The 25979-nt window shown below is 32.4% G+C and overlaps 1 protein-coding gene across 1 annotated transcript in view; it reads right to left on the reverse strand.

Annotated features, from left to right (window-relative positions):
* The window catches only part of LOC139705084 (mucin-19-like), a 61230-nt gene extending 35836 nt beyond the window's left edge, over positions 1–25394 (reverse strand). Inside the window, exons 1-20 of the mRNA XM_071609289.1 lie at positions 25343–25394; positions 21404–21424; positions 19988–20152; positions 18700–18855; positions 17559–17675; positions 16953–17135; positions 16741–16860; positions 16506–16622; positions 16296–16415; positions 15490–15672; positions 15291–15401; positions 11569–11797; positions 10717–10831; positions 10228–10288; positions 9908–10005; positions 6764–6974; positions 6031–6153; positions 5461–5584; positions 2975–3110; positions 406–498 (exon numbers count right to left, since the gene is read on the reverse strand). Coding sequence (XP_071465390.1) covers positions 406–498; positions 2975–3110; positions 5461–5584; positions 6031–6153; positions 6764–6974; positions 9908–10005; positions 10228–10288; positions 10717–10831; positions 11569–11797; positions 15291–15401; positions 15490–15672; positions 16296–16415; positions 16506–16622; positions 16741–16860; positions 16953–17135; positions 17559–17675; positions 18700–18855; positions 19988–20152; positions 21404–21424; positions 25343–25394 — 2535 coding nt within the window. The remainder of the gene's footprint in view (positions 1–405; positions 499–2974; positions 3111–5460; positions 5585–6030; positions 6154–6763; positions 6975–9907; positions 10006–10227; positions 10289–10716; positions 10832–11568; positions 11798–15290; positions 15402–15489; positions 15673–16295; positions 16416–16505; positions 16623–16740; positions 16861–16952; positions 17136–17558; positions 17676–18699; positions 18856–19987; positions 20153–21403; positions 21425–25342) is intronic.
* Positions 25395–25979: the final 585 nt, after the last annotated feature.

The following is a 25979-nucleotide window of genomic DNA, read 5'->3' on the forward strand; positions in this document are numbered from 1 at the left end:
AAGGTCACTTGGATATCCAAAGTTCCAACAGTTTGCAAGTGCCAAATAAGGGCTAGTTGTCTTCCCTTCCAATTCAGGTCTTTTTCCACTTACAATGTTGGTTCTAGATACACAAAATTCTAAACATATGCCATTGTCTTTTTTCTTAAATGGTCCACAGAGTCTAATGATCCAAGGAACACATAATGACACCTGAATTAGTATATAATTATGTATTTATAGTAATTTTAATATAGTTCAGGACCTTGGAACTATCCAGCTATTTCACAGACTTTATCAGCTTTCTATGAAAACTTATTTATGATTTTAGTTTATATAGTAAAGCCTTTCTTCAAACTCAAAAATTTTAATTTGTGAAGTTATTTGTCTGATTTTACTCTAAGTCTTAGGAAACTGGTTACTTACAGAATTCAAGGCAAGTGTGACACTATTTAAGCACGTTCCCGTCTGACCAGTTTTACATGGACGAAGTTCAACACTAACAGACCAATCTTTATCCTGTTAAAAAATATTAAAATGGTTATTTACCGCCTGATTCACACTTCCTGCTTAGCATTGTTTTTGCTATTCTGGGTCTTTTATTTTTCCATATGAATTTCATGATTGCTTTCTCTATTTCTACAAGAAATGCCGTTGGGATTTTGATTGGCATTGCATTAAACCTATAGAGAACTTTTGGTAATATCGCCATTTTGATGATGTTAGTTCTGCCTATCCATGAACAGGGTATATTTTTCCATCTTCTAAGATCTTCTTCTATTTCTCTCTTTAGGGTTCTGTAGTTTTCATTGTATAAGTCTTTCACCTTTTTGTTAGGTTGATTCCCAAGTATTTTATTTTTTTTGAAGATATTGTGAATGGAGTGGTTGTCCTCATTTCCATTTCAGAGGATTTGTCGCTGATATACAGGAATGCCTTTGATTTATGTGTGTTGATTTTATATCCTGCCACTTTGCTGAATTCATTTATTAGCTCTAATAGTTTCTTTGTAGACCCTTTTGGGTCTGCTAGGTATAGAATCATGTCATCTGCAAATAGTGATAATTTAAGTTCTTCTTTTCCTATTTTGATGCCTTTAATTTCTTTCGTCTGTCTAATTGCTCTGGCCAGTGTTTCGAGAACTATGTTGAACAGAAGTGGTGAGAGAGGGCATCCCTGTCTTGTTCCAGATTTTAGAGGGAATGCCTTCAATTTTTCTCCATTCAGAATGATGCTAGCCTGAGGCTTAGCACAGATTGCTTTTACAATATTGAGGTATGTTCCTGTTATCCCTAGTTTTTCTAGAGTTTTGAACATAAAGGGATGCTGTACTTTGTCGAATGCTTTTTCCGCATCTATCGAGAGTAACTAAGAACAGAGTAGGGTCGAAGAGCATGAGAAGAAGATTAACATTAAACAGGGATGAGAGGTGGGAGGGAAAGGGAGAGAGAAGGGAAAATGCATGGAAATGGAAGGAGACCCTCAGAGTTATACAAAAGTACATACAAGAGGAAGTGAGGGGAAGGGGAAAAATAATACAAGGGGGACAAACGAATGTCAGTAAAGGGGGCAGAGAGAGAAGAGGGGAGGGGAGGGGAGGGGAGGGGAGGGGGGATAGTAGAGGATAGGAAAGACAGCAGAATACAACAGACACTAGTATGGCAATATGTAAATCAATGGATGTGTAACTGATGTGATTCTGCAATCTGTATATGGGGTAAAAATGGGAGCTCATAACCCACTTGAATCAAATTGTGAAATATGATATATCAAGAACTATGTAATGTTTTGAACAGCCAACAATAAAAAATTAAAAAAAAAAATAAATAAAAAAAAATAAAATGGTTATTTAAATGTTATTTATTATATGCTATTATTGTACAATTGATTCACAATGAATATTTGAGTTTTAAATATACCCATTTTCTACATACAATTAATCTGCCCTGGAAATAGAAACTTAATTTAGTTCACAGTACAATCTCAGGAATAGCCAAGAATTTTGTAGATGGTCCAAGTATCTTGGGTAAGCTTTGTCTGTGTAGTCTAGAAATAATGAGTTTTCATAGTCAACATTTTTTTTTCTTTTACCTTTACTCTTTGTCTTCTCCTCAAAGGGAATTGTGCTGCTCTATAAGGATTATTAGAATTAGAACTAAAGTAACTTTTTATTCTCTGGACAGTGCACATTGTCTGAATTTAATGTGACAGGTATTTAACTAGTAAAACCAAAATGTAAGTCATGTCTAGGCACCTCTAATATATAAGAAACACATACTTTGACATATTTCTCTTATACTTTCTTCATCCTCAGTCCTCATGGATTAAAAGAAGACAGATATAAAAAGAAGGAAAAATAAATTATGCTGATAGGCAATCAGGAAGCTTTATTTTAGAAAACAGACTATGAGTAAGCAGCGACTACGTTTTTCAAATTACTGGATATTATTTCATTTCTTACCAGAAATATTAAGTACCATTACCAAGTCTCATGTCAACTAAAGGTGTAAACTACAAAAATGGAATCACCCATTTGTTAAAATTGAGATAATGTAATCTTTTAATAAGGAAAGCCTGCTTATCATGCTGGTTCTACTGCATTATCAAAAATAAAAATAAGTATAAAGGAATAACAATGACAGAGGAAGAATGCTTCATGGCATGTAAACATTGATTCATTTAAAACACTGGAGAATACATATCACAGAGTAAAAGAGTGAAGTAATTCTCCAATGTGCTTAGAATATTTTAACTGAATGAGAGGGTTTTATTTTTTTTCCAGCAATGAATTTTCAGAGAATACTGATTCAATATTGACAAGTAATACTACCAATATCAATATGTGACAGAAATAGATATTGAAATATATAACCAGTAACTAGAAGATGTTTATTTCTTTTTGTAATGTAGTAATTCAATGTGAAGATTGTATTTTAACTGAGAAATAGCTCAGTGTCTACATCGGTTTTCTCAAGTATTCTATGCTGTTACATACATGGATGGCCAAGAAGTGACAGTTTCCAGGATGGTTGTATTTATTTCCATCAAAAGTGGTAACTAAACTTCCTTCCACCTTACATCTTCCAGGACATGAGGCCTCAGTGCAAGACCACTTTGCATCTTGGCACGTGCTGTTAAAAGACAATGGTTATGTTAAAGGTCATCAATAGTTGTCTCAATGCAGAAGTATCACAACATTAAACATCACCTCTTAAGCTAAAACATTCCATTAATCTTTATTAAATCAGTATTCCCCACCCAAAATCTCAGCTGTCATAAAATGCCACATCTATAGAAGTATCTGGAAATTTTATTTATAAAATAAATAAAAACTAAATAGAAGTAAGTTTATGTACTTCCATTTCTTTGACTAAAATGATAACTTCTGCATGGATTAAACATAAAAACTTGCATATTAGATTTCAGGGGTTTGTTCACATGGAATACATTTAATTGTTAATATCAAAACACCAGCTATAAGCTATAGTATAGATATGCACTGTCCAATAGAGACACAAAAATAGTGAACTTTTAAAATGTAGCAAATCCAAATTGAGATCCACTGTAAATATAAACTGCACACAGATTTTGAACACAATGTGAAAAACAATTATAAATTATTATTTTATTTCAATTTCATATTTAAATGATAATATTTTGGATATATTTGGTTATAGAAAACACATTAAAATTAATTCTAACTTTGTTTTTACTCTCAAACTGTTATCAATTAATGTCTATTAAATTATATATGTGCACTACATCTGTGGCTCACATTATACTTCTCAGGCAGCACTGTTTTAGTCTCAATAAGTCAAAGCTTTTGTTATTCATAATCATTATTAATATACTATAATAACAAAGTATGTCCTATTTATACAGAAAATATAATAGTATAAAGAATTGATTTTTTTCATTGATTCAGATTATTTTCATGGAAGGACACAATATATTTCTAGAAAAGCCCTTTGCAGTTTTGCAGAGAAAAATCATAAAGAGGTATGGGGAAACCTCACCAGTCATCATATTATTGCTGAGCTCAAAAAAAGAAGATTCAAACTGAGTATTTAACAGATGAATAATCTATATTAACTTTTGACAAATTAAAATTCATATTGGACTAATTATACTACTTATCTTCACCAAGGTAGTCTATATAAAAATTATTTGAAAAGCATTCAGTTGTTTATGGTTTTATAATTTACTAAAAATGTGAAGAATATTCTTATAAAGAAACGTGAAGAAGCAAACAAAAAAGAGAGACACACACACAGAGTGCAGAGGAAAGAAGACAAAGTGGCCGCTCCTCTCCACGACCATGTTTATTAACCCAAAAAAGTTACATAGCTCCCGTTACCATGACTACATTCTAACTAGCATTCCTTTAACCCCATATGCTAGCTAACTGAGATAAGGTCCAGGTTAATAGAAACACACAGCCCCTTTTCTCCAAGGACATTACCATAGAAACCAGAAAGTGCACCTGCATAGTTATCCTAATACCTTCAAGGGGAAACTGCTGAACATTCCTATTGTGAAAAGGAGTTTGCTCACTGGGGGAACACTTCCCTGCATATTTCCACAGTATTTTTATGTAGAATACCTACATAAAAATTCTTATCAAAATGAGTATTATTTCTTTAATGTAATTGAACTCTTATGCTCTGCTTTATATTTGCAATTATCAAGTGATTTACCATTCAAAACATTATTTCAGTTAGTGAATAACATTCACTCAAAGATATACAGAAAGTATACAGTATACGTGTGTGTATATCTATATGTGTACGTATGTGTGTGTGTGTGTGTGTGTGTGTGTGTGTGTGTGTGTATATATATGGTAAAGTGCCCTTGAGTTCAAATCTCCCCTGTAACCCTTACTACATAGGGATTACAGGGGAGATACACTTTTCCATTAGATTCACAGGGACAACTATCCTTTAGTATATGTAGTAGGGGTTATAGGGGAGATTTGAACTCAAGGGCACTTTAATTATATACATATACATACACACACACATTTAATTATTTTATTTATATATATATATATATATATATATATATATATATATATATATATATATATATATATATTATTTTTTTTTTTAAACTCCAGGGCACTTTACCATTGACCACTGAACCACATCCTCAGTCATCTTTCATTTTTTTATTTTGAGACAGGGCCTCACTATTTTACTGAGGCTGGCCACCAACTGGTGATCATCCTGCCTCAGTCTCCAGAGCCTCAAGAATACAGGCAAGTCCCACCATGCCAGCCTTATATTTTATAATAAAAAAAAACATAATAAGCCTTTCTAAACACACTAACATACACACACACACACACACACAATGCCATGAGAATTCTGTTTCTTTCTGAAGTTTATTTTAAGAGTCATTTTGGGACTTTTTTCTCAAATTAGATAAAATATTGGTATTACTTTACCATCAATAAAATGTAGACAGAAAACTCATACATACCACTGAGAACCACAAGGACCTTCTCGGACTTCTCCTGGCTGATACACTTTTCCATTAGATTCACAGGGACAACTATCCTTTAGTACACATTTTCCTTTCTCTCCAATATCATCCAATAGATAACCTAGAATACATTATATAAGTTAATTAAAAATTATATAAACATCAGCAAATTGTTCAGTAGTGTGTTGTAAAGCCATCCTGAACTAGTTCTCCCAAGTGTAAACATGCAATGAAAATGGTAATTTCTTGTGTAAGCAATTCCTCCTTATCTGAACTGGCAAGAAGATAGATAACAAATTTCGGAGTTTGCATTACTGCTCTAGAGACCACAGTTGAGTCCAACATAGGACTAGAGAATATCGTGTGATATATGGGAGCCCTCCGGGATGGTAAAAATGGAAATACATTAGCTTTAGAAGTCTCTCTAATCCTCCTTTGTACTTTGCTAGGAGGATAGATTAGGAGTAGCTGAGTTGGGGGATATCTTGTTGCAAACAAGAAAACACTATCCTGAGCCACTTTGTTTTCAGATGTTTTAGTGAACACTCTCTCACACAGGTATATTACCTTCTGGGCAGGTGCAGCCACTCACACATTCACCGTCTTGAAAAGGAGCCACATTAGAACAAGTTGCAGGATTTGAGGGTCCACATTCTTTGTAGATATAACTTTCTGGGCATGCATGCTTTTCTGCAGATATGTAGGAAAATGGATACATGTAAGTTAAAGGAAATTAATAATATATTAATGAGCAGATTATTAAATGGGACTGAGTCTAATTTTCAAGATAAAAATCAATCTTTTAAGATAACACACCTAAAATATGCCAATTCCTTACACAATATTTTATGGTATGGTATTTGATTTAGAGGTAATATATGTTGTACGTAATTTTATTTCATCTCAAGTTGAAATTTCTATTCTACTTGTATTATAAGGATGGACCTAAACAAAAGTGTAAACTAAATTTATTTACATGAAATTGTTATTTGTTTTATTAATCTTTTGAAATAAAAATCATAGCACTAATCTGTGTATTTGCACATTTTCCCCAGGACTTTTCACCAAAGCCTATGAAATTCCTAATTAAGCTCTCAACTCAAAGCACTGTGACTTGAGGCAGGTCATATCACAAAGCCGAGTTTCCTCAGAAACACACATCGGAGGCAGGACTTCTGCGTCTCTGATCCCTCTTAGGGCTTAGAATCACTTGAGAAAATACTTGGAAATATAGCTTAACTTTATAGTGCTATGGGAACTTTATTTATTCATGGTCTACAATAGAGTTTAAAAAGCCTACCACAAACTACATCAGAATCCTCTCTCCAGTTTTCAAAGATGCCAGGCCCATCAGAGGCACAGAGACGGGACAATTCTGAGTAAGTGTCACACGTAGAATTTTTGTCTCCATTTTGGCAGTACTCATCAATGCAGACTTTCTTGTAGCCATTGGATACAGTGGCAACTTTTTCACATTTCTCAAAGTAGGTTCCAATAACTTTGTTACAGTACTACAAAACAAAGTACAGTGTTTTATTAAAACATAAGAAAAACGGGAGATAAAATGAATTTGTAGAAAAAGATACATACAGAAGTTTGATCTTATTTTGGATAATATGTCATGGCTTTGACAGAAGGGGTTGTTGAATACTAATTAAAATTTTTACATATTTTAGTAGGTAAGATGATTCCTGCAAGAAGGCTTCACCTCTGGCATTTCAGATTACTATGTAATGGCTTTAAGTTCATTGTATTTAAATGTATTCAGATGTCTGACAGTGAGATGAATCTTAGAACTTGAGAAAATAGAATAGTAGAAGAGAGATTGGTCAACGCCAAAGAGTGTAGAATGTTAACTGATGGAACACTACCATATTCAGAAAAGATATTGTCCCTTTACCTGTTAATCTGCTTATATTTTATGAGCAAACAGAAGACCATAAAATGTACTGACTTTCTTGGTGGGAGCCATGGGAGTTCTCTGAAAATAATATTTGTTTCTATGTCAATAAATGGAGTAAAAGATATATATTACTGAACTAAAAAAAAGTTCAGATTTCAACATATTTCAACAACCACATAGCTTTTTTATATTTTAACAATGTTTTCAGAGACACACAAAATTTCCTGTCAAACAAATATATAATTTGCACTAATTAGGCCCAAGGAAGGCTGATAACATTCTCCAAATAAGGTATAAAATATGAAAAATAAAATCATTAAAGTTTACTTTTTAAATCTATTATCCTTTGTGCATCTTTCTCACTGGAGCATAGGGTTTGTTAGGGAGAGAAATAGTAACTTTATATGCCCTAGGATTACCAAAATTTCTGTTTATATGTTCCTTAGTAAAATTCTCTGTTTTGAATGTAATTTATATACTCATTCAACTAACATTATTAAGTTACCAGGAGTTAATTTCTTACTTGTTTAACACAACCACCCAACAACATAAAACAACATGAGAAAGTTATAGGCAGTTTTTATAGAAGATTATCTGATTTTAAATACCAATGTGTGGCACAGGGTAACAGAGGAAAGAGAAAGCAATTATTCTCGCAAATATCAAGGAGGGCTTCACAAGGGAGATGGCTGGTGGTCTCATATACTTTCATGGTTTAATCTTTACTAGAAGATGACAAGATGACTACCAATGCTTTAAAACAAAAATCTCTTCTTACCACATCATCCACATATCTCTTAATGAGAATTTTGTTCTGGATTTAAATAGGAACATATAAATATTCATTTAATCATGAAATGTCTGCAGTCTCTCAAGTTAAGCTTATCAGAATTATGTAAGTATGGAAAATTCACAGAATAAATTATAAGCATTTTACATGTTGTAGACAAAATATTATATATTTTTTTTTCAAAAAATGTGAATGATATGGAGGAGGAAGATTCAGACTAGACATAAGATCAGAAAAGTACAGGAATAGGACAGAGTTCATGGATTTCCAATCTGTAAGATGAGAGTCAAGCCAATGTTCATCAAGAGATAATAATGGAGAAGCTTATGAAAATAAAAATATCATAGTGTTTTGAAAAAAACTTAACTTAGCATATTACAACTAGCCTAAAACTTGTAAACAGACTGCAGGGACATTGAAAAGGAACCAGTTGCAAAATTATAAGACTGAGATATGAGTGCTTATAAAAGGATGGTAGTCATCTAAATTGAAATTAAGGGTAATAATCAAAACTGGTGTATATATACCAGTAGAACAACATAGGTATCCCAGAATTAAACCCAAACATATATGGTAACTAATTTTTGAGAAGAGTGCCAGGAGAACACAACAAGGAAAATATGGTCATTTCAATAAAAAAATGTTTGAAAAACAGGATTTCCAATGCAAAAGAATAAAACTTAGCATTTACTTTGTACCATACACAAAAATCAAATCAAAGTGTATAAAAGATCTATATATAAGACCAGAAAAATTGAAAGTCCTAGAGTAGAACATAAAGGAAAAATTCTTGAACATTGGCCTTGGCAGCAATATTTTGGGCACCACACCAAAAGCTCAGGCCCCAAAAGTAAAAATAAATGGAACTAAGTCAAATTAAAAAGCTTCTGCACAACAAAGGAAAGAATCAAAAAATCGAAATGGCAGCTTATCATTATCATAATTTGATAATGAGTTAGTAGCCAACATGTATAAATAATTCATATGACAATAAGAGTAAAACAACCCCATTAAATAGTTGTCAAAGACTTAAACAGACATTTCTCCAAAAGAAGGCATAAAAATAGCCAATAGTTATGTGAAAGAGCACTTAATATAATTAATCATCAAGGGAATGCAAATAAAAGTCACTATGAGATATCATCTAACAGACATTAGGTTGATTCTTGTTAAAAAGAAAAAAAATTACAAGTGTGGGCAATGGTGTGGAGAAAATAAAATTTGTACATCACTGGCTGGAATGTAAACTGGTACAACCATATAAAAAACAGTAAGGAAGTTTCTGAAGAAATACAAATATGTATATATCGTGACCCAATGTTCCAAAGAAAATGAAATCACCAAAGATCTCTGCACTCCCATGTCCATTGCAGCAGTGTCCACAAGAATCAAGATAAGGAAACAACCTAAATAAGCATCCATGACAGAAAATGGATAAAAAAAAAAAAATGATGCATATATACAAATGGAGCCCCATTCAATCCTAAAAAAAAAGAACAAAATCTTGCCATTTGCTGCAACATGGATGAACCTAGGGGACATTATGACATTATGTTAAGTGAAATAATAAAAAAAACTATGTGATGCACTGGATATGTTAATTTATCTCAGTACAGTAACCTTTTTACTCTCTCCGTGTATTGTATAACATAATTTTGTATGCCTTAAAAAACACATTACAATTCATTTTTAAAAAAAGAAATCAAGAGGGAATAATGCTAAATACATTACAATATGAAACAATTTCTTACCTGTACTCCATCTTCACAAATTTCATAGCTTTTACTAACAGCACTGGAACAATCACCAGGAATTTTACTATTGGCAATGTGCTCACTAATATCTTGACCTTCAAATGAAAACATTGTTTAGTTTAGGATATCTACTATACTTGCATTTTATTTTAAGATATATATGGACTTAGCAACAGAAAAATAAAATTTAATTTGAACAATGTATCATTCTTGAGGCAAGTGCAAACTATTACTGGATATACCCAAGTGTGAAAAAATTGCCTTATAATTTTATTTTGGAAAGCAATTATTTTAGACATAGTCAAATGAAGTCTTACCTGGAGTACTGTTGAAGTTGCCACAAAGACCACAAGTTGGATATTGCTTATGAAGATTGAGCTTAAAAATAAATTACATTTATATTTTTATAAAATACTGAAAATATCTCAAGACAAAATTTACTCAAAGAAGAGGGTCTCCTCAATTCTATGTAAGCTGGTTGCTTAGGGATGCACTACAGGACCTTGTTTTAAGAAACTGCCTCTGGAATTTGGATCGAGTTTTGACTCCACCACTTGCTATGTATCTGTAGGCAGATCCTTTAACTTTTCTAAGCCTGCACTTTCTGAGTTCTATCATGTGCTAAATAAGATTATTAACAGTATGTATACCTTGAACCACTTCAAATACTAAGATAATGCTTAGAATAGTGACTGCAACAGATTTCTCAATAATCCTTAGTTCTTACTTTTATTTCAATGTGTTATTTTTTATGACTAAAAATAACAAAAAGCACAAGGTTATAAGAAAATCCTGAATAGACTTACTGAGAATGTGTTATTTTTCCATATTAAAGACAGGATTCCTCTGCGGCTCTTCAGGACATTATATTCTCCATGTTTTTTAATGTGAATCAACTTATTGTTATATGGTATATTTACCCTGAAAAGTATAAAATCTAGGTGTATATAAAAAGTGAAAAACAGTACGATGTTTTTCTGATAATTCACATTTTTATATTTAGTGACATAAATATAATAGGGTGGTAAATATTATTTCTTCTACATTTTATAAAAAGACACACAATACCATCTTCTGATAGAACTTTCAAGGCACAAGCTCCTTGGTCTTTGAGAGATAAACAAGGGTAAAATTTTGGTTCAGTGTTAGAAAATATCACATCATTTGAAATATTCACAAGTAGGGTAGCATGTCTTATTTTCTTATCCTAGAAGTATTCAAAGATACTATTCCTTCTAAATTTGACTTTTCAAAATAATAGTCTAAGAGTTTCAATCTCTTCAATCTCTAATTGACTGCTTTGTGAAGCTTCAATTTTGTACTTAATGTTAAACACGTTAATGAAAATTGAAATGTTCTGTAAAAAGGTTTGTTGAATATACATGCTGCCCCAAATCTGAATACTCAGAATAGCCAAGCAGCAGAGCCACTATTTTTTTCTACCTCGTTATAGAAATGAATATATTATCTCATAATCCCAAATATATCCAAGTCTTCCATCTAATAATCGTGTGTGTGTGTGTGTGTGTGTGTGTGTGAAAGTTTCAAAATAGAAAGAGTACCATCACTTCTCTATTCAACTTTTGGCTTTTCTTTCTTTTTGCCTCATATTTTTCTGAATGATTCTACTACACTTATCCAACAATTCTGTTATTTACCTTTCTTCATTAACTGATATAGTGTCCCCAGAAATAGAGATGTCATTATTGTCAATCAAAACTTTTATCTTCTCAATCTCATTCTCATTATTTCTTTTCATCTCAATATTGAAGTCTCCTCCAGACTCAACACAGTGACGGCAGAAAGTGAATGGACATGAAGACACCAAGGAAAAGATGCGGCCATTGAAAGCTTTATATGCACCTGAGCCCCAGGTAAAAGCTTCACCTAGAAATATTCAGAGGGGAATATTCATAACTATTTAGGGCAAACTTATAGTTGTTTCTTATCACATTCATGTACTAATTTTAAAGAATCTCTGAAAGGTTCTATTCTCTTCTCTCACTACTGCAAAAATACAAAACAAGTAGGAACTGAATATATCTTAGACTACCCAAAATTGGCTATTCAAACTAAAATAAAATAAGAATAAAAACACCTTGCTTTTCATGGGAAAAGGGAAATTGTTTCTGATATGAGGAGGGATATATGCAGGGAAATTGTCGTTTATTTGCTTGCTTGTTTGGCTTTTTATCGGTGAGGTGCCATTTATATTGAAATAGTGTAAAGAATTATACTATTTCTATTATATGTATTAATGTATGCATATATGTACATTATTTAAGTATTTATGATTGTGTATTAAGAAAAACAGTACAAATATAATATCATTCAAAGATGCAATGATCAGACAGGTGATGGGGAAATGTTAAAATCAGCTTCAAATTTTGGTTACATTGTGACCTCATTTAGTTACTGTCTTGGTCATAAAAATATAGATGGATATCAGAGCCATGCTTACTTACCAATAACTGCATTTGTTTCTGAGTATTTTGGAGTTGCTTCTGGAATATGGGATCCTTTTTCTATTCAACACAATGCACACATTATTTACATTTTAAGACACATTGATTCAAAATACATAAGATACTAGAACTTCTGCATGGGAATTTAAAAGTTGGAATAGAAGGCCATCAATGAATTTCTTTATCCTGAATATGTAATTTGATGTTTAGAGCTAGGATTTGCTGAATTCACATACAAGGTTGCCTCTGCAGTTCATATTTTCTCTGGGAATAATCAGCCAGTGTATGTTTAAAAATTATTAAGAATTTATTCACTTGGGATCATGTCAGTTACTAACATTATGTTACATCCCTTACAGAACTTTTTTTTACTTCAAAAATAAAACGTTGCAAGTCCATTTTCATGAGAAGCAATGACTCAAGCTCAAGACACATTTTTATTCAATTTATTTGCTAATAATAATTCAATTGTACAAACATGTGGAAACTTTAAATTTTCCATATCAAAAGGTAAAATCCATTTAAACTTTATGCTTCCCATAATCATTTGTTTCTCATGGCCCTTTAATGTAACTAAGTAAATTTATCTGAAACCTTAAGAAAGAAGGATAGTAATAACAAAAGCAGATATTTCAATAGCATTTTAAAATGTTTTTCAAATGCTATTTTTTTTCTATTTTTAAGACACTTCTCTTTACCACAGGTTATCTTCACTGAGATAATGTAGAAAGACTTCCTCAAAATTTATTTATAAAAGCATTGTTAAGATATCTTAAATAAGAAAAAGTTCTACTGTTTTGTTAAAATTCCCTCAAAATATAATTTATTCCCTCTCATTCATTAAGTTGTTTTAAATATCTCATTTTATAATTATCTAAATTTATAGTCAAAGAGAAGCAGTACTCAGACACTCAGTATTAGATATGCAATAATACCAAATCCTAGTAATACAATAATCAACAGAATATTTCAAACTTGCGTGCATGCGTGTGTGTGTGTGTGTGTGTTTAAATGTCCAAAGTCAGAAGTCAAATTACCTGGAGTACTGAGTGATCCAGATTTGCCGTCTTTAGATGAGTTTTTGACACCTATTTTAATACAAAATGATTAGGCTACTGTCTGCATATAATTTTACGTGGTAAAAGTTTTTAAACAAACTTATGGATAAATCATGGATCCACATTAACAAATGCTAATACTAGCTGACTTATACCACATAAAGCTGTATAAGACCCAAAAAAATGTGTCTTCAAACACCTGCTGGAATTACAAAATTAAATGACTTACCACTAAATTAAGTGACACCAAATTAATTTATTCCAGATCAATTGTCTTAAAACTTGTCCAGGAAGAGAAAAGGGTTGAGTAGATGGGGCTCAAGGTATCCTATCCAAGTTTCAAGTCAACTTTCTCCTATTTTGAATTGTTTTGCATTTGGATAACTAGGTACCATTTCAAGAGGATTCTCGTTCATAGAAACTGGAAATATGAAATCACTAATCTACATGAACTGATGCCTTCATGAATGTCAAGAGATATAGAACTTCCAATTGCTAAGCCACTGGATTTACTGCCATTGGTAACACTACCAGAAAGAGCACCACTTACTAAAAATAGACCTCATGTGGAAAATCAAAGCAATCATATTTTGACATCCAAGTAGCAGAAAAATCTCAAATTGGTAAGCACTTCACAATAGAAAGATAATAGATAATTAATTTTAAATACATTTCTCAGGAACAAATCCTAAATTTAAATACTTGAGTTAATGCCAGTAAATCTGGGATTCAAAATGTGTTATTCAAACCACCTGTACTGACTGTAATTAAACAAGATCATTCATTCATAAATAGTGAATGATTTCAGTTTTATTAGTTCCACTGAAGAGTTAACTTCAAAGATTAAGAACAACTAAAGAATAAAATATTATTTCTATATAAGCAAACTTATTATTTGGGGAGGGAGGGGGCCTGGGGATTGAAACCAGAGGTGAATTACCATGAGATACATCCCCAGCTCATTTTTTAAGATAGGATCCAAGTTGCTTAGGGCCTCCCTTAATTGCTAAATCTGACCTCAAACTCACAATCCTCCTGCCTCAGTCTCTCTAGCCACTGGGGATTATAGACATGAGCCACTGCGCCCAGCTAAGCAAGCCTTTTTTGAAGAGACTCATTGAGAGTCAATCCTGAGTTAGGTCAATCATTACTAAACTCCACCATATCTCTTGTTAATTAGATTTCACTTCATAAAACAGACATTAATCCTGAAGTTTACTTCTAAAGATTGATCCTGAATGTTTCTCCAAATATCCATTTCATTTGGAAGAGTCTACGATACACAATTATGATCATCACCTCTAGTGGCCCCCAAGACATTCCCACACTGCTAACAGTATCAGAACCAGCCTCCTATCACTAAGAAACATTATTTTAACAAGACAATTCAACTTAATGTCTCCCTTAAGCTGAAATTAAACTTTATGAGATTTTCAAAAGGGATAAAACTTGTTTATTCATCTCAGAAATGAATCTGAAAAGAAAACTTAAAACTCTCAAGTCCAGCTCCAGGATATTAACTTTGAGCCCAGAACAATGGCTGCTACTCTACCCATCTCTTCAACTGATTCCAAATCATTTCTGCCTAAAGGCAACAAAAGGAATTCCAAATTGACATGCTCACAATCATAAAGTCAGTTTAAATTCTGTGCTGACAAATGCTTTTGCTTGATCATATCTAAATACATTTCAACATTTCAGGATTCTGGCTTGCTTTTTAATTTGCTCTTAATAATGTTTACAATTTTTATTTTTCAAATGCATCTTATAATCCCAACTTTGTAATCATCAGAAATAAATCTTAATGTCTAAGCCAAGGAACCAGATCAGTAACATCCTTTCCAGTATCACAAGTACCTGTACCACTAAGGCCAGTTTCACCAAGTTCGTTCACTCCAGAAGCACCAAATTCAGCTGCACCCTTCCTTCCTCTATCACTTTCAGAACCAGAATACAAAGTGTTGCTTCCTAATGGAAAATCAAAATGTAATTAAAAAAGATAAGGAAGGAAGAGATGAGTTGTTATTTCTTGGGAATAGAGCCTAGGTTAAAATACCTGAGCCACTGATATCAGATCCAGGGCTCAAGTATCCAGCCCCATTAGATCCACTGCTACTCTTTCCATTCCCATCAGTTGCACTGATGCCAAATCCCTGTTGATCAGATGACCCCAGATTGGCGCCTGAATCTTCAGAGAGAACACCAGAATATTCAACCCCACTTTTTTCACTTGAGCCACCTGCTGAACAAAAAATGACGGTCACAAGAATTACTTTCAATCATGCAACTCAGAATTGTTCTGTGCACAGAAATTAATTGCAAGTACCTAGAGTACTGGAGTATCTAGAACCTTCAGAACCACCTACTTTAGTTCCATCAAGGTCTACACCACTATGTCCATTGTCATGGAGTTGATTTGAACTAGAATCACTCCAACTCTACCCTTTTCATCTCCATTTGCAATGCCCCAAAACAAGGTCTCTCCCTCTAATGGAAAAAAAATTGAATGTTCTTTTAAAAGTTTATGAAACGTTGAAATCTATTTCAATTTCTCTGAAAGAGTCCAGATTAGCACAACACCTGCACTAATGGGCATCTGACCTGAGACTTGTAGATTCAAACTCAATAGACATTCTGCTACCCATTTCACCAATCCCCTGCGCCTCCAAATTCCTTTTCACCAAATGTCTCAACACCAAATTCAAATTTTCCAATATGTTCACCCCAATTTTGAACTGATATTCCTATCAGAATATTAAACTTGTTATCAGAAGACATTTAATAAATTTTATGATTTGGAAATTTTTATATAGAGAGATTAACTATCAGCAACCACACCACTTGGAGTAGATTCTCTAGTACCTTTTGTTCCATTTTCACTAAGTCCATTGTCAGCAACTGTGTTTGAACTAGAATCTCCAAGACCAACATCTCTACCCTTCTTTTCTCCAGATCCAAAATCAAGTAACCAGGGCTTTTTCACTGGCAGAGAAATAAAATGTTACTAAAATAATGGATTAAAGGTTGAAATCAACTTAGATTTTTATGAAGCACAGTCCAAAATTCAGCTACCTGAGCCACTGGCATCAGATCCACTGCTTTCAGGTTCCTTTGGATCAGATTTCTTAGAACCAAGGCCTAATATTCCTAATATGCCAATATTATCCCTCTTTTTTGTAGTGGTAACACCTGCAGAATGTAAAATTACTGTCATCAAAACATAGTTCAATAAGTCTATGATTAAACCTTCTTTTATGTACAGAAATTATCTATCAACAATTAAACCACTAGCTATGTTCTCCGGTACCTTTGATTCCATGATCACTAAGGGCATTGTCACCAAACTGATTTGAAATAGATAATCCAAGACCAATTTGAGCTCCAACCTTATTTCCTCCAAGTTTTAAATCAAGAGAACTTTGCTTTCCTACTAATAGAAAAATCAAAATGTTATTACATACAACAATAAATATTTGAAACTCAGTCAAGTAACTTAGTAACAGAGGCTGGGAAGAATACCTGAGCTACTGGCCTCAAGTCCAGGGCCTTTGACTTGGGCCTCAACAGATGCACTGTCACTCAATTCATTCCAACCAATTTTATTGATTCCAAGTCCCTTCTCAATAGAAGCCAATAAATTGGATATCATATTTCCATATCTACCACCACCATACTGATTCTCACTTCTCAAAGTAGTATCACCTGCAGAACATAAAAGGTCTGTCACAGAGCATATTGAAAATATTTTATGATTCTGAAATTTTTATTCATAAATATTAGATATCAATACCTAGATTATTGGAAATACATTCTCCAGAACTACCCATTTGGTCTCCTTCAACTGTTTTGCTAGTAATACCACTATCACCAAATAAATTGATACCAGAAACTCCAAAACCAAGTGCAGCATCACCCTTCCCTACTCCAAGCTCCAAACCAAAAAAAACTTGGTTCCAAATAACAGAAAAATCAAAATGATATTAAACTTAATATTAATTAGTTGTTGGTTATTAAATGGTATTAGAAGAAGAATATTTTAACCAACTAATTCATTTATAATTTTCAAAAATGAGTATTAATTGGACTACCTGAGCTACAGCCATCAGATTCAAAGATTAGTTTTACCTTCGATAAATCTACTGCTGCTAATTTCCAATCCCTTTTGTGTGCCTAAACCAAATGCCAAATCTCTGCAGCCACTACTACTAAGTCTAACCCCACTTATTGTGCCGGTGCTATCTGCTGAAATAAAACAATATTGTCACTAGGGAATATTTAAATATCATGTAATTCTTTACTTTTAATGAAAAAAAAAACAAGTAGTATTATTTAGATAACTGGAATTTGATTTTACAGTATTTCCTATTTCGTTTTCACCAACGTCTTGTCTTTTAGTTCAGGACCACCAACTTCAATTCCACGTGAGCCAGAATTATCAAACCAAATCTCAATTTACCCTTCTTTTCACCACCAAGGTCAAAAATCAAAATGCAAAATGTTTTCTACATAATGGAAAATTAAAATACTCTCAGGAGCAATAATCAAATAAAAAAGTTTTTTATTTTTTATTTTTATTAAGAATATGTATCAGAATTCTTGAGCTGTTGCTATGAGTCCCAAGGCTCATGGATTTACAACCAATGAACTCCTTTCTGTTCTTCCTGTTTCTACCAATGTCTAAACCTTTCAAGGTAAATTGCTCTGACGCAAAAATGCCTAGAGTGACAGTACTTTATTAACTTTCATTTCCTTCACTGGCTTTAATTTCTGAATATGGAAAGCTACTTGTGCATACTTTCACAAATTTACTTTCTTCTGGCATTGTGTTTTCAAGAAGACTGCCCAATATGAGTAATAAAGCTCAGAAAAGTAGCACTGTATAAATGTTATACAGAAACATGAGCTGAAAATTTTTCCAGATGACAAAACTTGGAAACAAGATGGTTTAAGTAGATTAGTGAGAAATACTGGGGACAGAAATTAGGTCTTTTTTCCTTGACCCAAGTTCCTTCAATAAGAGTCTTAAATCCTCTTGTTTCTTCAGTAAATTATTGATATTGTTGATTTCTGCCAAATATAACACAAATCCTTTAAGAACAAAACACAGTTTACAATTCTTTTCCATGAATTCCTCTAACACTAAATCTCAAATACTTAAAAAACAAACAAAACAATAAAACAACAACAACAACAAAAACACAAATCCCTGCTTTTATTTTTTTTTTCCTCCAGTAGAAAACAGAAACTAAAAAACAACTTCAAATACCTGTTTCCCTGGCAGCAGAACCATAGCCAGCATTCACTTCAAATCCAATTTGACCAGATGGACCCCTACCAATTTTATTTTTATCTGAAGTAGTACCAAGAAATTCTTTACCACCAGGGACACTGTTGACAATACCACTTGCTGAACTGGGTTTATCTACCACACAAAAATATAAGCATTATCAGATTGCATTCATTCACCCAAGAAAATCATCTATTAATGTTAGTCAATTAAATAAACTACCTTAACACTTTTTGGTGTATTTCTTTACCTCCCTTCATATATTTTTCAATATATAATTCTACATAATATAATCAGAGGCATGGCAATCCATTTACCATGTGTATTGAGAGGCTTCCATAAGAAAAAATGAAGAAACAATGGAATCATTTAAGATAAAATTTCACTGGGCTCTATAGAACGTGAGAAAACAATTATTTCAATACGACAAATATCTCTGTATTACAAAATGAGAGCAAATAAAGGTTCTCTATGCAATTGGTCACACTGACTTTATCAATCCAAAATAGGTAACAGGAGAGAGAAGCAACATTTGTGTCCTTCCTAAAGATATTTCAACCATAACTCTATAATCAACGCTGTTTCTCCCTTTTCAACTATGACCACTTGAACTCAAATATTAAGTGTTAATGTAAAATATCAAAAGTGAGTTTCCTCACAAAACTCCTTTCTTTCCCATTTTTCAGGGGGCACAAACTACAAAAGAGAAACCTTAGGCAAGTGAGAGAGGATAGGTTGAATAGAGAGAAATACGTTGAACCAGATAGAGTATGTCTCACCTAAAAGAGTTTAACTATTCTCAACCAAAAAAACCACACAAGCCATGAACTGTTTAGAAACCCTGCTTTAGAATATTATTCAGAAAATTGAGAATGTAATTTAAAAGGAGAACTAGATATAGAAAATTAGTTGGGCCTGGATATAGAATCCGGGGTGAAGAGACCCTATGTCAAATTTGGGTAGGGGAAGAATTTTAAATCAATAATTTATACAGTGAAAAAAATGTCACAGAATGATGGATCTTTATAATAAAAACACCATGCATAAAGACAGCTTAAGAAAATGTTTAAATAAAAATAAATTATGTCAATATTGTTGCCAAAAGTCTAATGTCTGAATTCATGACTCTCATTGACATTGGAATTATTGCTACTAGTTGCTACTATTACTAATAAGACCAGTTGCTACAAATAAAGTTTATCACAAATGGAAAAGAAAAGGAAAAGGCACTTGTTTTCTAGGAAAGCTTTTATTTCCCTAACAGTACCTCTTGGGTTGTCTTCTGACTTGGAATTCTCAGTGTCCCTAAGTCCTCTAGGCCTGGATTCAGCTCCTTCAGGAACTTCATGTTCAAAGTTAAAGAGTGAGTCAACAAGAGATTTCTTTGGGCTGCTTGAGACACCAGAGAATAAGCTACCGAGGAAATCACCACCTAACAGGAACAACAGATTTTGGGTGAAAATAGTACTGCTTGCTCAAAATATGAAGGAACTCTATGACACTATGAAAAGCCACATTTTATTTTGTGTAAATCCTGTTATTCTAGCCACACATGGAACCATATATACCAATACCTGACTGAATCACTTTATCCATCTATTCTTGTCATGGTTCTAAGACCTCAAGAAAGAAGAGAATAGCTGTGAAAATTGAATAATCTGTATGTACCACAAAATTGCCTTCTCATGACCTGATGGAAACTTTCCCATTTACTTCTTACTTAGGAATAAATTCACTTGCTCAGAATTTCAGTGGATTTTCAGAGAGCAATAGAATTCCAAGTGTTCCTTTGTCTAATTACAATTTCCTGAATGGGGTCTCTAGAAGAATATTAAAGATCCATATGTTCCCATCTATTAAAGTAAAAACTGAACTTTGTATACTTGGAGGTAGAGAAACCCTGACACTTCGTCATGATAGAACTTCATGAGTCATCTCCATAGGTATGATGGCTAACTATCTTTGTGAGCCAACTTTTCTGCTGCTCAATTTCAGCTTACATTTAACCTCAAAGGAAACATTTTCCAATTAAATTTTTGCATTTAAGTTGAAAAAAGAGGCAAGGAACTAAAATGACATATGAAATCAAATCGATATTGACATATTAGCAAAAATCTTACTGATGAGTTTAAGAAAAATTCTGTAAAAGCACTGCTGTTGATTTCTTGAAGCTTACTTTTCAAGATGATTGGTAAGGAAATAATAATAACAACAACAACAGAAAATGGTTGATGCTAATTAATGTTCAATCACTGTAAGGCCTCCAGAAACACTACTGGGATGCCATCAATGTTAATGGAAACGATCATTTATAAATTAATCTTGGGGAAAAAAAAAACAACAAGAGCCTGTTCTGCCAACAAAAATAGAGGCAAGTAAAACCTCATATCTACATGCTCATGCCTCTCATAAATTTAAGATATTTTGGAAAAGCAAACACCCACAGCAATTTTCCATTTTTAATTTCACCCCTTTTGAAATACTAATTAAATGATAAAAGATCTAGCCCAGATTATACAGAAACACACTAAAGTATGTTTGCTTGGAACTTAATAAGGAGTATTAAGTTTTAAATATCTTAAGGATTTTTCCTGAAGAGATATACCTTCTCTCCAAAGAAAAGCATGGCCACCCTACTGGTTTTCAATGTAAACAGTTTAAGAAAATAAAACAAAGCACTTACTTGATCTTTTTACTTTATCATCTGGAGGGAAAAAAAAAAAAAAAGAGAGAATTACAGCCATTAGCAGTGTCCCTAAAAATCAGATTTCCGATAGGAAGTGAACTTTGATTAGAGTCATTTCTTGTCCTTGTGATCCCACAGAGAAATGTTGATTTGAAGTCAATACTCAGACATGAATATACTAATTAGCCATCAACCTTGGTGCATTTGTACCTCTCCAGGAAGTAAAAAAATAAAATAAAATAAAGAAGTTCCTCCAATTCTCCGGACTATCCAACACACAGTCTAGATGCACAAATTAGAATGCAGCAAAATACAGTACAAAATACTTGAATTACTTAAAATATGCTTCAGAACATTGATTATTATTATACTGGTGAAATGAAGAAATATTAATTCAGACATTTTCTTATGACAAAAATACTGAGTAAACTGAATTTACTTAATCTGATTCAAAAGTCTTCAATTTCTATTTTATTACTGGATAACAAGTTCACAAATATACAACATACTAGCATTTTAAACATTATTATGAATCAAAGTGAATTTTCTCCATATTTAAATAAGTGGCACTTAAATTTACAAGCTTATGAAGCTATTTTAAGTGTAAGTTAAAAATTTTACAGAATAACTACTTTACAAAAAAGGTTTAATTTACAGATAAACACAATTAAATTATATTTAAAGAGATAAAAATATTTTTATCCAATGCATCCAAACATCGATCTCCAGAAGAACAAAGTGACTATGTGAAATAAAATATTTAACAATAATAAAATTTAGCATGTTTTGTGTTGATGATGTACTCAAGAAACCTCAAAAAAAAATCTTAGACAATATATTTAGTTTGAGTCTCTTTTTAATACAGTTTTAATACTCTAATTTCACAAATACCCTAAATCCTAACTAACCACATTATTCAAATAAAAAGTCCAGGCATATGGTCTTTTGCTAAGATACGATTTCAGAAATGGGAACTGTCTTATTAACTTTGCCAGTCAAGAAAATTCCTCAGGGCCTCACTCAGAATGCACATTCTTACCCCAGATATAAGGCTAATGACTGTGAATCAATAGTGTTCTCATCAGAGTAGACTAAAGGCAGTAAGAATTAGAACTGGGAACAAAAAGCAGACACAAGAATCCTAGCAGGATGCAGAGCCAGATGTTGAACATAGTGAGTAGACAAAAAGGCCACTCAAAAGCAAATACAGAAAGCATGTGTAGAGAAGGAGCAAACTTTCTTGAATTCAGTGATCCAAAGAGCATCATTGTGATATGTGATATGAAAAACGGCACTCATTTTGATGTCCTAAAAAAAATTAAGCTATATTCAGAAACCTGTTATCTTCTTGGGTAAAAAGATTCTGTGGATTATTTCAGAAAGCTTACCTTGAAAAGTATTTGGTTACTTTCAGGCAGAAAATGTTTGTATGCAAAATTAATCATGTGTCAATAATCCCAAGTTATTTATTATATATATATATATATATATGTATGTATAATTTAAAACTATATGCTGAGTACCTGCTTTGTGGCAGCCAATATTCCAGCTTTACAAATACAGAGTGAACAACATAGATTAAAACCCCATCCTTGAAGAGTTTGCAAACGTGGGATAAATGAAGAAACAAAGTAGCTCAGTCACAAAATGAGTGGGTGTAAAACACATTCATTTTCTGGGTCCAGAAGTAGGTTCAGAATATACCATGATATCTCCAAGTATAAATTTCCAAAAGATACTGACCTGATTTTGACTTACTAAATAGTGTTTCCCCATCTATAAAAAAAATTAAAAAGAGCAATAATATATTATTTTGTAGTTCTCCATATCATATTTTAAGACTATGAGAATGGTACTATTCTTGTTTCTATTAACCCCTTAAAATTCAACACAAGTAATCTCCTTTTTATATCTGATAACTGTGATATTTCGGTATAAATTTATTATATTGAACTATCTTATTTAACAAAACTTACCTATATGATCCAGGTAATGCATTTATCTATCACACATTTAAAATCAAATTATAAATAGGAAGGGTAGCAGAATACAATAGACACTAATATGGCTGTATGTATAAACGTGGCTGTAAAACCAATGTGATACTGCAATCTGTACACGTGGAAAAATAAGAATTCATACCCCACTTGAATCAAATGTATGATATGTCAAGATCATTGTAATGTTTTGAGCAACTAATAAAAACAATAAAAATAAATAAATAAAGCAAAAAAAATCAAATCAAATTATAAAATTTCAACTCAGTCTTGGAAATATACATGGCCAAATAAATCAAACTCACCAATTTCTACTAGTTAATACTTTTTTTTTTTGCACAACTACAACTATTGATCTGAAGTATATCCTCTGACCTGTCAATTATATGGATTTTATACAAGTGAAATAGAGAATAGCCTGAGAAAAAGATAAACATTTGTTTTTTTTTTTTTTGTGTGTGTGTGTGTGTGTGTCTGTTGTCATATCTATATTTCTTATAACTAAAGTTTTCCCACTTAGCCAGGAAAAACTGGTTTTTAATTGTTTTTCTTTCTTTCTATACAGTATGGTTATTTAAATAGTACAAATTTTTCTTTGATTGATTATAAAGATGCCGCCTAAATATCTGCCTCACTAAATTCCAGGTCCCCAGATTTTATTAATCTGTAACACATCAAAAATGGAAGAGACTGTGTTTGAAACATTCATTCATTGACTAAGGTCAAAAAATTTATTTCAATTTGAGTACCTAGAATTTCTTCAAAGAGCTTTTATCTAGGTATGTTCCTTAATTCTTACCAAATCCTTATAAATAAATAGATTTGGGATTTTTTAATAAACCTATGGAAAGCCTATCAAAACACTCATAATCATTTCCCAGAACTATCATGGAGAACTGGGAATTTCTTTTAAAATATTAGTCAATTGCAGTGTGAATATACTTTAACAAATGCTTTTAAAGTACATTTTGTTATAATATCATTTAATAAATGCTTTGCAAATATTTAAGTAACAAAACACAGAACAAAGTAATGACACATTTATGTAAAATACAAATAATATTTATATTTTATGCAAAGTAGAAGCAAAGAATATAGCAAAACTAAGATTATGAAAGTCACCATTACTAGTGGTAATCATTTTGTAATGGTCCATCAGACAATTTCCCAATCAGTTACATTAAAGATAGAAATGTTTTCTCTTATATTCATAACAAATAATTATAATCTTCTATATTCTGGTTTCACAGAGAAAAGTAAAATGGGCGCTGTGTCTGATCCCAAAATTGAGAAACCAATGACGTTAAGATTGAAAATATATTTCCTTTACTAACTTTTTTCCCATAGGTTTGAAAAATGCTCTTGCTACTCTTTTCAGAAACAGGACTAAAAGGTAAGAAATACATTTTTTTCTAAAGGCTTTTTCATTTTGCTCAATTTTTAATTTTACCAAAATTAATGATGTCTTGCCTTTCAGTTAGTTTCACAAATTAAAATTATCTGAAATATCCAATAAATGTGTAAGCTTACAAAATGTTTTCTCCTATGAAATTTTGTCTTGGTAATGGATCAATCTTTTAATTAGTCATGCTTTGCTGATTTGTGAAAACCGCCATTATCAGTACGGGCTTCTAGTCTTAACCTGAAATATGTGTTAGAGCCATGAAAACAAACTGGGAGGAAAATGAGTAATGATTAACAGTAACATTGTAACACACACACACACACACACACACACACACACCTTTAAGACAAACCTGTTAAGGCTGAAGTAATATTCAGAAACATGAAAATATGGTTTTCTTACATATTATCTTACTCTGAAGTATAAAAAACAATTTCCTTAGGAGAAAAAAAAGTGAAGTAGAGAACACTTAACATTAAAGCAAATAAATATGGATCCATCAAACCGAAAAGATTCTTTAAACTGGTTCCTTACCCTTGCAGAAGACGCAAAGCGCCACAACGGAGTACAAAAAGATCAATTTCATGATGCCGATTTGGGACCTAGAAAGAGAAGCTAGTCATTGTGGGGAGATAGGCCCACAGGAGCATCTCTCACTGTAGCTTTTATATCCCCTCATTACATTGCTAGGTGTGTCAATCTTGGTGATGAAAGAACAAAGGTAAATATCACAGTGCAACAGAGATGAATTCTCCATCAAGTCACTTTAGTGTCTTATTTCTCTAACATTTTCTATTTTGGACCAAGTTCAGCTTATACAAAACCCAGACCATGCCATCTTGCCGCCCTGTGCAAACAGGAAAGCCAGGAACTAAAACAGCTAAGGATTGAAAACCAAATATGTGTCAATGTGCTCTTTTAATCATTTCAGAAGACTTAATACCTCAAGAAACTCAAATACTGTGATTAAATATTGTAATTGTCTTTCCTTTAGCAACAAAATGTACTTTGAACATTAACATATTTTGAAACAAAGAACCCTTTTCTTATGTTGACAGTCATCTTCTTAGAGAAATATTTAACTGTCGTATTTAGGTAAATGTAACACAGTTACAGTAATAGTTTTATTATTCACAAGGATTCATAATACTTTAATGATATACATTTTTAC

The sequence above is a fragment of the Marmota flaviventris genome, chromosome 3 (assembly GCF_047511675.1).
Source record: "Marmota flaviventris isolate mMarFla1 chromosome 3, mMarFla1.hap1, whole genome shotgun sequence".
Lineage (NCBI taxonomy): Eukaryota > Metazoa > Chordata > Mammalia > Rodentia > Sciuridae > Marmota > Marmota flaviventris.